The 15,670-nt window shown below is 41.0% G+C and overlaps 1 protein-coding gene across 1 annotated transcript in view; it reads left to right on the plus strand.

Annotated features, from left to right (window-relative positions):
* The first annotated feature begins 403 nt into the window (after positions 1-403).
* MYRFL (myelin regulatory factor like) overlaps positions 404-15,670 on the plus strand; it is a 32,439-nt gene continuing 17,172 nt past the window's right edge. The window contains exons 1-8 of the mRNA XM_026052782.1: positions 404-449; positions 5,536-5,626; positions 9,225-9,292; positions 9,365-9,626; positions 11,087-11,178; positions 12,689-12,836; positions 14,116-14,311; positions 15,411-15,487. Of these exons, the coding sequence (XP_025908567.1) occupies positions 404-449; positions 5,536-5,626; positions 9,225-9,292; positions 9,365-9,626; positions 11,087-11,178; positions 12,689-12,836; positions 14,116-14,311; positions 15,411-15,487 (980 nt within the window). The remainder of the gene's footprint in view (positions 450-5,535; positions 5,627-9,224; positions 9,293-9,364; positions 9,627-11,086; positions 11,179-12,688; positions 12,837-14,115; positions 14,312-15,410; positions 15,488-15,670) is intronic.

Here is a 15,670-nt window from a genome sequence, read left to right on the forward strand (position 1 = left end):
TGGTGGCTTTACATTTTTGTTCAGTTCTATGAGTAGTATTAATTGTATCATCCGAATGAAAGGAAAAAGACAGGGTAAACTTTATAGCTGCATGAGTAATCGTGGGCAGCGCTGGGATCAAAGGTCTTTAAAACAAGGAACGTTGCATGTGCAGGCCCGAGGCAAACGCATCTCCCGCGTCCTGCCTCGGGGCTTCTTGGATTCCTGACACGTAGCAGGGTTGAGATGTCACTGTGACATTAGGGACAAAAAATGAAATTAGCTGGGAGAGAGGGGGTTTGGACCTTCCGCAACAAGTCCATGTGGATTCCTTAATATATAACTAATCTCGACAAGACGGGGCCATTTTTTTGAGTGGAGCTCTTGGAAAAGCCGTGGCAAAGCCAAGCGCCTCTGCCTCGCCATGGATGTGGTGGGGGAAAACGAGGCCTTGCAGCAGTTCTTTGAAGGTAAGCGTCCCGTTTTAGAGTCGGTTTTAGCCGTTTCTGGTAGCATCTCAAGTACAGTGGTCAATGCTGGGGATTCATTAAGAAAGGAGAATTCAAAGAAAACAAAAGCAATTTTGCACAAAACTCTCACAAAATCAGGTACGAGAATTAGATAAGTCGAGTCTGTGCAATGTGTTTCTCTTTATACTTGGGAGAGAAAAGGTGGGTTCCAGAGAACTTGAGGTACTGTGGCAATGATTACCAAGAGGGAAAAAGTGGGAAGTAGCTGAGGTCTCCTCGCAGTTCATCCCTTGTGCAATCCTAGTGATTTTCATGAGATTAGGCAGCCCTCTCCCTGCTCTGTCCCGCAAGTTAGTTAAATTAGTTAGTATTTCCACTGACACCTTCCTCTGGAATTACTTGCGTGTGGCTCTTACAATCATATTTATGGTAGTGTCCTCTGACTTTTCCAGAAAGCTGAATGCAGAATTTGCTGTTGCATTTTGGCTGGGATCTGTTTTACTTTATTTGCTCAAAGATGTTTCACCCTTGGATAGGTTCTGGTTCGATCTCTCTGCTTTCTCTTGCCACAAAATGCACTTTCCAGTAGATTCCACAATCTGAGTACATTTTTTCACTTCTTATGAGGTCAATCAAAATGATTGTTCCAGAGCATGTGTATTAAACTTTTTTCCTCCTTTATTCCAAGATTGATTTGCAATTTTTTAATACCAGCTTTTCAGTGCCATTTTGTATTTCAGTTCTCATTTTGTATTTGTTCTCCTTCTATTACCTATGAAAATATTCCTTATRTGATACTCATTTCAAAAAAACTAGGAAAACTCTCTTTCCATTTTAGGTAACATGGACATTTTTTGTTTGCCCATATTTATTTTCTGTTGTGCTRCATAAGTTATTTCAGTTCCTTGATGCTTTGTTGACATGGTTAAGAGATGGTGATTAAATGGTTAAATTTCAAGCAGGTAAATTAAAGATTTTCTAGCATTGCTCAAGGAAATGTATTTAAGCCAAGAAATTTAAGTCAGCAGGCCACAATCTAGAGCTGCCAACTTGCAAATATGTTGTCTATAAATCTTTGGAAATACATAATGTGTTATTAAGTTTACATTAACTCACAGAGACCAAAATATAACCAACCAGCAAAATGGTACTTTTATTTATCAGGGTATTTGTTCATGTAGTGTGCAACTAKTAAATACCCCAAATTCTCTGGGACACTATAGAAAAGCTACATAAAAATTTGATCACCAGAAGACTTTTTAGGAATTGACTAGGAAATCAGGACTTTCTTTGGAGCGTGGAATAGATATTATTGACTTTTGTGATGGTTACACTGCAATAGGGGAAGAGATCTCAGAGATATTAGGTGTGTGAGCTCTTTAACTAGAGCTAATAAATGTGGAGTTTAACTCTTTGGGAGGCAACACCTGTCTGTGCAGATGTGTGTGGGGAGAAGTCCTGCCAATTCCACTTAATCTCAGGTGAAACAAAACATTTTGGAAGATGACCCTCCTTCAGTAGTGCTGCTGGTAGAATATGTCCAAGGTCTACTTTTGGGATGGAATATATGGAATATATACTGTTAGATGGCCGAATTTCACTGCTGGGAAATTATATATCAGTGACTTTAGATTATGCCAAGGTTACAAAYAATACCCTTTCACTCAATATGCGCTGGTAGCTGGAAGCCTCTGGTTGCTGTTAAAGCCACAAGCTAATCTAGAAAGGTGACAGGATGGTTTAAAGCAGGACTTGCATCTTTTTGTGCAGAGGTTCAGGGACCGTAACACCAGCTTTAGCTGATCTCCTGTCTCTGCTTAAGCACTCTGGCTTGAGGTTTTGCATTAGAATACCAACCCAAAGGGCAAAATCAGCAAATTGCTAATTCGAATTTGATGACCCATGAAGTTAGTCGCAGGGGTGTTAAAATGTGTTTTCAAAGGCTGCTGACAAGCTGCCTCTTGCAATAAACACTGCCACTGAGGAAACAGCTGTTTAGCCAGTGAYGCAGCTTTGATTTCCAAATGGATCAACTAGCAACCAAGCACATATATAGATCTTGCTTGAAAGGTTATTTTAAATTCATGAGCGAAAAGGATCCCATTTTTCCTGCTGTGCATTTGTCTTGACACTCATTAGTAAGATAAGCTGGGTTTTGCAGTATTGAGAGGTGACAACATTATCTGAAAATGGAGTTCTTTCAATAAAAATGGGATAATGCAGTATTTGTTTTCCTGCCAAATATTACTTTCGATAGTTCCAGTAGGCCTCTTAGATTAGATACAACCCTGACCGCGATTTGACCTTGGCTTTATTCCTGCAAGTACGTGTCCTTTCTGCTGTGCTGTTGGCTATTCTGGAACGTCCTTGTCTTGTCTCTCTTCTTTCCCCAGTAGAGAATTCCTCTTTGCTGCAAGTTTTCTCTGGGATTTCTGTTGCAAATGATTTTATTAGAAAATTGTGGAGTCTTTTTTGTTTTGTTTTTAATTGAATGTGCAACGTCCTATTTGGGCGAAGGGAGAGTCAGAGCTCCTTATTGCTCTAATAAAACTGTTCTTCTGGAGAACGGTCATACTTAAAACATCTATTTTGACATGAAATCACTTCTTCCCTGCTAGAGTGTTAGGTCCTTGTGCCACTGTAAGCTCGTGACATGTCCTTGCTGATTAGTGCTCTGCCAGTGGAAGCTGGTGTCGTCCTCAACTCTTCTCTGTTTATTGCTGCTATGTGTGTGGTGTGGATCAGCCTGTTGGTGCAGCAGCTTCTTTCAGTGACTCTAGGTCTCTTCCAGGCAGAACAAAATTCCTTAGCTTGAACAATTGGAAGAGCAATAGATAGTTTGAATCCTTTGGCATGGAAAAGCCAGGTGGCTTGAGCCTCCTGGCTGGAAGAAAGGAGATACCCACCAAGCAAGGCACTTATGAAGAAGGAATTACAAGCAGGGAGGTGGGTGCCTGTGGCTGGAAACACTCTCTTTAGCTGATGCCAAGCAGAGGTGTTGCGTGCATCGCCCAACGCAGAGGCTTCCCAGAGCTGTCCGGGCTCGCTGTGCCGTGCGCTGGAGTGTGGACCGGGAGCAGAGATCCCGGCACCGCTGATAGGGGCTGCTGACTCGGCACGTGCGCGGGACGCGGTCCCTGGGCTGCTCCGGTGTCACACGTCCTGCCCGGCTCTGGTGTCCGGGTGCGGAGCTTGGATACGGCCAGGGAACAACAGGGGCGGAAACRAACTCCCAATCAAAGCATCAGCGAGCTCCCGCTGCCCGTACCTGCTTTAAGCATCATTTAAAATAAATTTGTGTGTGATCCAGCAGTTCCTCCTCTGCTGAAATGTACCGGCACAGGGTGGCATGGACTTGGATGGTGCATCCAGAAAGAAAGGAAAAATGAAAGAAAAAAAAGGCAAAATTATGAAGTGTCTTCTGGTGCAATCAAATGTGATTTGGCTCTTCTGTGCACTTGTATTGGGAAGCTCCCTTTAGTAGTGTCCTGTCCTCTCCTGGATATGCTGCTTCCCTCTCCCATTCATTTAACTATTTATGCAAAGTGGGGAGGTTAGGGGGGAACGAGACATACTCTGCAACAGAACTATTCCCTGGGCAGTGAGCTGCCCAAATTGAAGGCCCTTTACTGCTTTGATTCACAGCTGTTCTTCAAAAGATCTTGTTTCTGTTCTTGGTCAAAATAAGAAATTTCTCGTTTCTTAGTAAAGCAAAACATTTTGCCCTCTAGCTTCTTGTTAAGAGCAAAATTGTATAGTTCTACATGAAATTCTGTCYACGACACTGATGAGCAAATGATCCCTGGATGCATCTGAGATCACAACTCAATCTAGGGAATGCTCATTAGTAGTTGAAGTTGTGAATTAAGATGGATATATGAAGGAATTCCTGTGTGAGCTGATGGCCCCTTGAATCACAGACTGTTCAAGGTTGGAAGGGACCTCTTGAGATCATCCAGTCCAACCCCCTACTCCAGCAGGGACACCCAGAGCACGGGGCACAGGGCGGCATCCAGGCGGGTTTGGAAGACCTCCAGAGAAGGAGACTCCACAGGCTCCCTGGGCAGCCTGTGCCAGGGCTCGGGCACCCTCACAGTGAAGGAGTTTCTCCTCACATGGAGATGGAACTGCCTGTGTTTCARYTTACACCCATTGCCCCTTGTCCTGTCACTGGCCACCAATGAGAAGAGCCTGGCCCCTTCCTCCCTACATTCTCCCTTCATAAGGGAGTACATACTTGGTTTATAAGCTTATCCATTTTCTCTGGTGGAGCAGTGGGCCAGAGCCACACATGGATCCAGTAGCTCACTGGAGAGAACAGTAACGTGAACACCTTGTCTTGCTTGCTCTCCCGCTGGCCACACCTGCGTTTATGGACAGCTTGCTGGGAAGGTGGGGAGCCGACTAAGTAGTTTTCTTTCTTTAAGAGAAGTCTGGATGACTTAAAAGTTCTCAGGAATTCTGTAGACTCTGTAATCATAAAATCCATTTATAACCCTCAGTTACCAGGCAACAAAGTCCAAAGTCCTGAACCTTTCTACTGCCTAATAAATTGCAYATTAGTGGGTTGGTTTTGCTGGTGAAATAATACAAAGGCATGAATGTCTATAACATTTCTAGGGCTTTACTTCCGTTTCCTTAATCTCAGCTCAGGATAGTGGGTTTTTACATTGAGTGTTTTAGAGACTCGCTGGCCGTATGAGTGCAGAAAGTGGGTCTGTGTGTGACAGTGTTTGAGCTCTCCCTGAATCACCTGCTTTGATCCTAATGTACAGCAGTGTGAGGTTAACTTTAGAGCTCTTGTTTGTCGGCTCGCAAACCAGAACCCTTCATCCTGCTGTCCTGATAATTAATGAAGCCTCAATGACATATATGAATTACACTGACGTATTCCTCGCGATCCCCTGCACGCCCTTTCTCACCCGGCATTTTCTATTATGGTGACAACGTTTCCAAACACAAGTGTAATCCGTCTGTTACACGAGATGCTCACTTGCACTGGGATATGGCATTCCTTAATCTGAAGTACCGCTGACTCCCTCCAAATTCCACAGTATTTCAGTCTTTTTCACATTTTTAAACACAGGGCAAGATGTACATGGAGCCTTGGAGAACCCTGCGGTAGACACAACTATGCTGGAAGAGTTCATCAGTAGTGACTTCGAGTTTGGAGCCTTGTAAGTATTAAAGCAACCTTGGCAATACCTGTTAAATTATTTTCATTAGTGCCTTGGTAAAATCTGAGTGCAGCAATCAAACTTGAAATCTGCAGGTTGTTTTTTATATGATTCTGGCTCCTGATTGATAAATTCACTTACTTGAAACTGAAAAAGGGGACTTGAAAAATTAATTAGAAATGGTGATTGCAGAGGAAAATATGGTTTTCTTGCAGCTCAGCCAAATGAATGATGATAAAGTCTGGGATAATTTACAACTGTTATGCTAATTATGGCATTAAAGCAAAGCTATTTTAATACAAGTGCTAGTTTAGTGTGTGCATACGAAGTAACTGATGTAAGCGAGACTAATGTCTAATACACTACGCAAGATTAATGTAAATCTTCCAGTTTGGGGGAAAAAGAGCTACTGGTTTCAGCCTCATGCTTCATTCAGAACAGAGAGACTGTCCATTAATCTTTTCTGAGACTAATTTTATGAGTAACAAAGCATACATAATGCAAAGGGCCACGGTCAGAGGTGGAAAATTATGCAACACRGATCTATCAGAGACTTCAAAACCCAAATCACTCATCTCCACAACTGCCAGATGACCTTTGTCAAATGCAAAATATTATTATTAACAAGCTCTCTCTTGCCAAGAGTCAGAGGAAGAGGGGATGTTTAAAAATAATTAAACAGTCCGTAATATTTTTTCATTTCAGTCGCACTCAGGCACTGCATATTTACAATGGGCTAAACAGGATTTTACCCACTCTAAATCATGAATAATGACTTGATTCTATCTCTGCTCACACTCATTCAAAGAAGAATGAAAGCCTTTCTGTACATAGAAATTCATGAACTTTTTTTTATGATATACATATATGTCTGCTATTATATAGTTTAAGACTAGATATATATAGTTGGAGTGCTCTGTAAGTACTTATGTGCAAGAAAAACTGTAAAACTACCACATGTTTGGAGGCTCTTTTTTATTGATAGTGCAGTAATAATTCATTAATTAAGATGAGGAAGACCATTTATTGTATCATTAAATTTCTCTATATATAACATTATAAAGCATTTACCTGCACTGCAGATTATTTGTGTACAAACAGAGCAAAATTCCACAGAAAAAAAAGTGCCAAAATGTGGCAAAGGATGCAAATGTGAAGATACTTCATCTATTTAAAATGCAGATGAACATAATGGCATATGTATTAGTGAATGCAGAATGCAAAGGAAAGGGTGCTGTTACCACCAAGGGTAACTTTACATCTATTCTTGTACCAAACATGAAGCACCCTGTGGTTTCCTATCTTTGCCACCCCAAGGGCTTACTCTTCAGTGATGAAAGGAGAAAAAGGGTTGTATTTCTTTCCAAAGTAGGTATTTAATTATACTCTACATCTGTAATAACAAATCTGTTTAAATATCTTTTTTTTTTCTTTCCAAAAAACAATATCAGTTTCAGGTAAATTTTGACTAGGAGACATAACACTACTACATCTGTGCTTTGTGAATATTTTTTTTTTCTAGAAAAATGCCTCTCATTTTATTAAAACTGTTTAAATATAAAGCAGAAACTGAGTATCCAAGATAGTGTTTGAAACCAAGAAAGTTTAGGAGGGAAACTTAGGAGTTTTAAGGTTTTAATTTTTACAAGGCACATTTGGAATTTAGTAACTGTCAGCTAAATATCCTGAATAAAACATAATCCAAAAGTAACCTTATTTTGTTATTATCCTAATTTGTTAGTAGTTGAAAACAATGACTATAGGAGTAGAAATTATATTGTATAGTATTAAAGAAGACACCATGTTCTGAAGGAAAATAAAGGTTATTGGAATATTATTGTAATATTTCACTAATGTGGAGTGTTTGATTTTTTCATGCTTTCACTGAGTTAGGTATATGGCAATTAAAAAAAGGAAAAGGAAAAACACAGTTACGAAAAAGCACAGGATGTTTTAAAGTAATAGGCTGTGACAAAAATTAGTTTCTGTTCTCTCTCATGCCATTCAAACTTAGAAATATAAAGCTGAAAAGTAGAAACAGCAGCAAGCAAATTATATCCTGGAAATTTTCCTTTGATGTTTCAAAGTATTTGTTGTACATGTGGGAAAACTTGTGTTTGCATAACTTGAGGGGGTCCCTTTTAGCAACGTTGTTATAGTCAACTTCTGCCAGAACACTCAGTCTGTATGAAGGAGGTTGTGCCTCACAAAATTTCCTCTCTTTTAATGTTTTTAGCCCAACAGATCTTGAGCACTGGTCTTTCAGGTAGTCCTTCAAATTGAGGGTTGAGACTACATCTCATAGGAATGACTGGGAGGGTTAAGAGCCCATTTCTGAACTCCTATCTATTCCAAATGTAAGGAACTCCCTGTAGTTCCTTTAAATGGCATAGGAATTTTTCTCCCTTCAGCTGCAAGCATCACTCTTGAAATAAAGAAGCTGTGAGTGACCAATGTCCTCATATGCAGTATGAAAACTCTGAAGTCGGTTACTGGTGACTTGAACTCTTTCCACTTCCATAGAGGAGGAATCAAGTGGTTTAGCTGGGTAGCCTGGGTTGTCCTGTTTGCTGTGGGCTCCTTGGGAAGGACTTGGCATGGCTGGTATTATGGGGTGCTGCCGGGTCTCTCGGAAGAGAGGTGATCCTTTCCATGCCGTCTGTTAGGAGCAAGAGCACAGGCATAAAATTGGAACAGAAACTCTCAGGGAGAATTTACCATATAAGCAACACATGTGTCAAGGAGTAAATAATGCCCCGAGCTGTTCAGTGCTCAGGCAGGTGAACGGGCTGAGCCATGGGAGACGAGCTGAGCAGGAGAGCAAGGCTCGGAGAGGAGAGCACTCACCTCCTGCCTGAAAGCCAGGGGGAAGTTGCCCTGGATAAACGAACGGGCTGCATTGCCCCTTTGTGCCTAATGCCCCCTTGGCGACCTGTTCTTAATGCAGGTTCTGCAACACTCTGAGCTTGTGCTGGGCAGCAATCCCAGATGTTACCAGCAACCTGTCAGCTGGGGTGTTCGGGGCTGAAAAGAGACTGAATAGCTTGTCTTTGAGGACTCCTAAGGTCGCTCTCCTTGGAAGCYTTGCTTTGAGAAGGCCCTTAGCATGGGCCTGTGAGTCATCTTCAATTTTGATCCGCTTGTTAATTAGGTATGGAAAGTACTAGTTAGTGGCTCTCCAACAGATTCTTCCAAACTGAACAGAGAAATGTAGGTAGGAATGGGAAAAGGGAAAGGAGTTTGCCAACGTACCCTCTGGAAGCCCCATGTTGAACCTCCKGGTGATGTGTCCAGAGGGGACTGAAGAATGGCAGTAGGAAGGAAGGAGGATTAAAGTCAGCAAGTCTTGAGTGGGTGACAGGAGCCAAGAGGGACGGGACCTCCACCACGGGGCAGAGTTGGAGGCCAAAGCAGAGGTCTGTCCCAAGACACATGTTTATTGCCCCTGCAACAAGGCACAGCCACCGCGGTGAGCAGCGCAGCTTCCCAGGAGCTGTGTCCAGCAGCTCGGTGCCCCTTCCCAGGTGCTTTTTGCCCCACTGGAGCATCTCTCCGCATCTCCTACCGGCAGAAACCAGCCTCTCGTTCTTCTCCCCAGGCAGGGCCAGCTGCCGGACTCCCCGCCGGACTCGGGCTCGGAGCCGTGCTCGCCGCCGCAGCTCAAGAGTAGGTGGCGGGCGGTCCGCGGCCCGCGGGCAGCCCCTCTCCTCCCCGTGTAACCTCCCTGCCTCCTTGCAGCCCCGCGGTGCGACGCGCCGTGGCCCTCGCCGCCGCAGCTGCCGCCCGCGTTCCCCTCCGCTGGGACACCCGCCGTGGCGGCCTGCAAGTTCCCGGAGACCTTCCCGGAGGCCGGAGCCAGCGGGCAGCCYGGCGGCGGCCTCCCCCAGGGCTGCTGCCTGAAGATGGAGGCCGCGGCGGCGCCTTGGAATAGCTCCGTGTCCGGCGGCAGCCTGAGTTGCAGTTACTCCTATTTTCAGCCAAACGTGCCTCAGGCTTCTGGGTAAACGATGAAATGTTCATAGGGGAGATGAATCGGATAAGAGAACCTGGGAAAAGGCTAGTGTGAAATCCCTGTGGGTGCAGGATTTTCCACAGGATGGCAGCGTTTAGACATATTTGGGGCACTTGTGTTAGCGAGTCCTCTAATCGTCTTGATTCAAATTGAGCTTAAACTGAGTTGGAATAGGTTTAAGTGTAGAAAAGTGTAGAAAAGTGTAGAAAAGGTTGCAAGTCTAAAGAGGGACCAGCTATGTAACTGAGTTACAAAAAAAGTTGTTTAGGAGTTTTGCAACACCTATTGCACGATTTTGTCCATCAAGGTCCTCTAAGTATTTCAACATGAGGGGAAAAAAAAAAAGAACTTGCCTTATCCATGTAACAAGTGAAATGATATTCATATACCATCTACTGTATTTACTCATGTGCATGCTCTGGATGCATAATTATTAAAAAMCAGTATTACTAGGAAATGCAAGTGTCCAACCCTGATACCTAATAAGAATGTTTTGATTAATCCAGGCCACAGGGGAGTCTCTCTGGTTGTTGGGAGAGATGGTAAGTCTTTGTCTTGGGTCTGCAGGTCTCTTCTTTCTGTATAGAGCTTAACTATGTGATGTGGGTTTTATGCAAGCCCTGGTTTTCTAAGTGAAGCCATCTAGGTTTTCTTTTCTTGTTTTTTTTTTTCCAGAAGAAAGTGTCAGTCAGAAATGAATAACTTCTTGATACTTCAGTTTGGGGAAGTGGTGATAGGAAATATTTCTTGGCTTAATGTGAAATTTTCGAGCAAATCCAGGGAAAGGTTAAGGACTGATGCGCTGGGCAGGCTGTTCCTTTGCATGTAAAAAAAAAATCCCTCCTAGTCTGAGTACAGCCTGGGCCTGACTGACCTGGGTTTTGGGTTGCAGCTTTTCCACATTAAGACAGGATCACCAGATGTGAGGATCTTCTAGGTTACGTTTTATAGTACCAAAACTTTGGAATTAAGGTATTTTTCCTTTGGAGAAAAGAGCAGTTTTTGAAATAGGAGATTCTGAGAAAGGGGAGAGCCATTTCCTACTATTGTCCCTAGAGATCTCATCAGCGCGTCAGGTTTAACTCCTAAACACCTTTCTTCATTCCTCCTAATGGTTTCTTTAGTTAGAAGGAAAGAGAGCTCACCCTCAATAATTTTACTCAGTGGAGTAAAATTATTCAAAATAAAGCTGTCATTTTAATGCAAATGTCAAAAAATAATAAATCCCTATCTGATATTGTGTGATTTTTTTTTCTTTTAAGAGAGTATATGAAGCAAAAAAWTTTCTTGGAAGGAAATAGTCCATATGTCTGTTTAAAAGACATCCTCCAAAAATCAGAATTTGAGTGCTAGCACAGTTAGAATGGGATGACTGTGTTTTCTCTTGTAATAATTCTGTAATATCCATGTTTAAATTTAAATGAGTAATGCAATGTATTTTTTAAAAGTATTTCTACAGCATCAACAAAAAAAAGGAAATTCTCACAGTTACTGGGAGATGTCACTGATTCTCCAGTATGGAGCAACAACTCCAGGCAAGGTAAGCAAATGAACAGTGGTGTCAAGAGGAAAAATGCTGTCTCGTTCAGTGGGCAAGTAAGCATTTTAAAAACTGACTTCTTTGTGGTTCTGAAAACACAGCGATATCAACACCCTGTGCTCTGCTGGGTGTGGGTCCATTTTTCTTTGCCATGTTTTCAAAAAGAAAAAGGAATTTGGTATGTTTGGAAAAGGGAGGTGGAGTGTTAGAGGTTTGTGCTCCCCAGATACTCTCCAGCCAAAATACTCTGCCCTGCYTCAAACCAGGAGCCTCCTGTGCACAGATTAGGCAGACTACTGACTTACTTAGTAATAAATTGACAGGGCAAAGAAATCCCCTTGGGATAGTTTAATAGGGCATTAATGTGGTGGATGAGCAAACATATTTCAGCTTTCTTGTCTGATTTATCAGCTTTGTATTTTCTCTCTGAATGTCTCCATGTGTGAGCTTGGTAAAAGCTATATATTCCTTCTTACACTCACAAACTGAGTTCATCAAAATGAAAATGTCAAGGCTACACTAATGGCTATATACAAAAAAGCTCACTGGGAATGGGCAGGAATGGATCAACTTCTGTGGTGTGTGTGAATGAACAGTTCACCATGAACAACCTATAACGAGGAATTTTAGTCTTGTCTGCTAATGGAAAATCTGAGTTGCTTGTCATTTCTTCAGTTAAGCATTAAATAAATCTTTCAGTAGGTTCCTTTAATGAGTAGCAAGTGGGTTTATCAGATTATCTTTCCTTTAAAAGTTGATTGTGGCTGATCCTCTAAGTCTGCTGTTGCTGGAAAGGGAAGGCAAGTGGGTCCAGAGCAAACTCTCCTCTATCTATTTACAGTTGTTGCTGTTTTCAGTACCAAAATATGCTTTCTTCCCACAGTTCATTTATCTGTCTCTCTTGTTGCATTCTCTTCTGTCTTCTTGAAATTTATAATGTCTCAAAGAATTWTGATTAAGCCTGTCTATCTCAGAGCACTGTAATAAATTAACTGGTCAACCAGCTGCGGTGATTAATATGTGGCTGTTATGGAAATTTCTCTCTCCTACTCTGGAGTGAAGTACCTTGTTGCAATGAGTTGGAGTAGTGTTTCAGTTAGTCCTCTCGTACAGAGAATAGAAAATATCAGTAATTCTCTTGCTTAGGTAAAGTCTTGTTGCATTGTTGCCGATTTACAATAACRTGCCTACTTTGCCACTGTGCTTCTTTCCCAAAGCAGACTGCCCATTCTTTTGGAGAGAATAAAAATAGGAAGTGCTACTTGTGTAATATTTTGCAWATCAGGAAAGCTAAAAGATATGTCTTCTAGGGCAAGGGAAAATAATAATCTTCTGGAACAGCTGTAAAGGAAAATCTGATTTAAATCAGATCAGATGCCACGTATTTGTCTAATAGGGGTGTGTATGTGTGTGTAAACACAGCTAATAATAGCTAACAACTGGTAATAAGGTAATTATCTAGCATATTAGGTAATAAGGTAATACCTGACTCTTCCCAATCTCTCTCCAGCAACGGTTAAGGACTGTGCTCCTGAAGTGCAAGAATATGACAGTGATGGACAGAACGTGGCTCTGGACAAATGCTGCCAGGCTCTAACGTGGCGACCCTATCAAACTTCTCAGTGGAACAACTTACTTAACTCCAATTACGAAAAACTGTAAGCACTGATGTTTGCACTTGGAAAAAWTGTGGKTTTTTTTGTTYTGTTTTTGTTATTTTTTTGTGGTACTGTTGTTTTGCAGGAATGAATGCTACACTTGGCATCTTTTTTTGTTGCTGTAAATAAGGTTGGAGGAGGTGTAGCAGTCATGGATCTGCAGAAGTATTGAATAACTGGAACTTTAAACACTTGTTGAACAAAATACCTAGTTTTCTGATTCCTCCTCAGAGGAGGAATGCTGAGACTAAGCAACTAATTTGCTGAGACACAAATTAGTTTAACCTTGATTTCCTTTTGATTTTTGCTTCTTTGGTTAAACAAATCAGTGCAAGTACCTGCTGAGCATAAGGCACCTTTCAATGCTACAACTTAAAACATTTTGTTTTAAAGAACATATATGTGTTATCCTGCTACAATTCTTGACAAATCTAGACATTTTATTTTTTTTCAATCTATAAGAGCAAACGAGTTCTGAAAAGATGAGCTCAGAAAAGCCATTCTCAGTGATTGTGTTAATGAGTGATGGAAATTCACTGTTCATATAAGATATATATCTTATCATTTCTGAATTATCAATCAGTGAAATCAGACAACTGGAAGAATTGTTGGAATGGTGAATTCCCTAGTYTTTTGAAGGATCTTTTGACACCTTCCTTGTTTGCTGTGAATYATAAAAACAGAATGCTCTTCTGTGTGTCTCTCTAAGTGACAAATTACTCATTTGAATAGATAGAATAGGATTTCTTTATTTGGGGTAAGATGGATGACTTCATAAAAGAGAGTTTTGTAGTGACCTGGTGAGAGGATCATCTTTACTTGTAGCTTGAGTAAAATGTTATTCACATTATTCAACCTTTCTGCAGAAACCCTTGGTGTACAATAACAGAGGGTGTCTTGCTGGCGTATTACGTGTTGCTGTCTGCAGCCTGAGTTCAGCTCTTATTTATAGCAGTGCCAAAAGGGGTGCTTGAATACACTAAAATGTTTAGTTGTGGTTTTGGGTATACAGAGTTTTTTTTATATCAGATTTGTCCATGAGAATTGAGTGAACTTCCCCCAGCTGTCCAAACACCTCCTGTGAATTATGGTACACTTCCTCTGCATTCTGATTTTTACAYTTCTGAGAGGCTATAAGGAAAATGCTTGTAGAATTGATGATTGTGAAGATGTATTTCCACTCCCATTTTTTACCAGTAAAAATCAGATGTATTTTCAATCCACATAAAAAGTAGGAATCTGTACTTATGGTTGCTATTCTTCCCTCTTGCTTTCATAGACCTGCCATAGTTTATCACATTGCCACAGACAAAGGATTTAATTTTTCAATAACAGATGATGCCTTTGTGTGCCAGAAGAAGAACCACTTCCAGATCACAGTCCATATTGGAATCCCTGGACATCCAAAATATGTCAAAACTCTGCTGGGGTTGAAACCAATAGAAAAGTTTTACTTGAAAGCTTTTGGGATAAAGGCAAGTATTTCTCTTCTCAGTGCCTCTCACTTTTCATTAAGATTATCCATAGAATAAGGTAACTAATTGAATTGAACTCTCTTTCTTCGAGATTTTGACCAAGAACTGACTAAAACCAACTTTTTAAGTTACCAGCTATGTGGAACTCTTTAGCAGACTGCTGTTTTTATGAATAGTTGTGCTGATCTGTGCGTGAAAGATGTCATGTTTGCCTGACTTGTGGTTTCACCAGCTTCCTTCTCACTGGCTGAAATGTTGACCACAGGTGGGCAGTGCAGTGTTACCAGTTGGTCTGTAAATCAAAAGATGATTTGGAAAAAAAAAAAGTCACAAAGAAAAGAAGAATCAAATCTGTTTTATCGAAACAATTCAAAAGTAGAAAACCAACAGAAATGGTTCATTTCTTCTTTCCATGTTTTCATTTTCCTTCTAAGAACTAATTCCTTCCGTTCTAATCAGGATCCATGACCTCACCTATGGAAAAGTACCAAGAAATTTCCTTCCTTCTGAAGGATTTTCTCAGGTTTTTACTTGCTATTGAAATTTAGTGATTACAAGAAAATATACGTAGATATTATGCAAGGCAACTAGCACCAGTTTTACCTAGTGCTTTCTAAAAACGTTAAGGTAGAAGAAATAATTGAATATTACCCTCATGTTACCCTTTTTGAATCAAAGTGCTACTTGATAGCATTGAAGAAATGTCCAGATGCTTATGTTAAAGTAACTTACAGAACTGCTTCGTATAGACTCAATTATATACCTATTATATATATAAGATATCTATATTTATGCCTTGGAAGATAGATTCRGGAAGCTATATTTCTTTTGCAAATTATTGTGTGAATTTTCCTTTGATATTTTGTTTGTTTATTTGCTTTTTTTTCCCCTCTCCAATTTCTGGCCTCAAAATGACTGAAGGTTTTAGAGCAGATGGAAGAAAACACTGATAAGGTGTTGATTCCCAGGTGCAGGCCCACAAGAAATGAAGGTGATCCCCCTATTTCTGACATAATCTGGCATCTAGTTTCTACTGCCAATCCATTTGTATGAAAGTGCAATGTTCTGATCTGTTTTGGAAACTTCTCTTTCTTTGTAGGTGGAAGCCCCAAGTCAAACAATAGCTATTGAGCAGTCTCAGTCGGATCGAAGCAAAAAAACTTTCCATCCTGTTAAGTAAGGATTTTGAACATTTTACTCTGCTTTAATTGAGTGCTAGGCTTGGCTGCAACTTTCTTTCTTTCTTTCTTTCTTTCTTTCTTTCTTTCTTTCTTTCTTTCTTTCTTTCTTTCTTTCTTTCTTTCTTTCTTTCTTTCTTTCGGCAACTCATAGTAGCTTCCAATCTTCCGATCCTTATTC

The sequence above is a fragment of the Nothoprocta perdicaria genome, unplaced genomic scaffold, assembly GCF_003342845.1.
Source record: "Nothoprocta perdicaria isolate Ctin4 unplaced genomic scaffold, notPer1 scaffold_91, whole genome shotgun sequence".
NCBI classification, from domain to species: domain Eukaryota; kingdom Metazoa; phylum Chordata; class Aves; order Tinamiformes; family Tinamidae; genus Nothoprocta; species Nothoprocta perdicaria.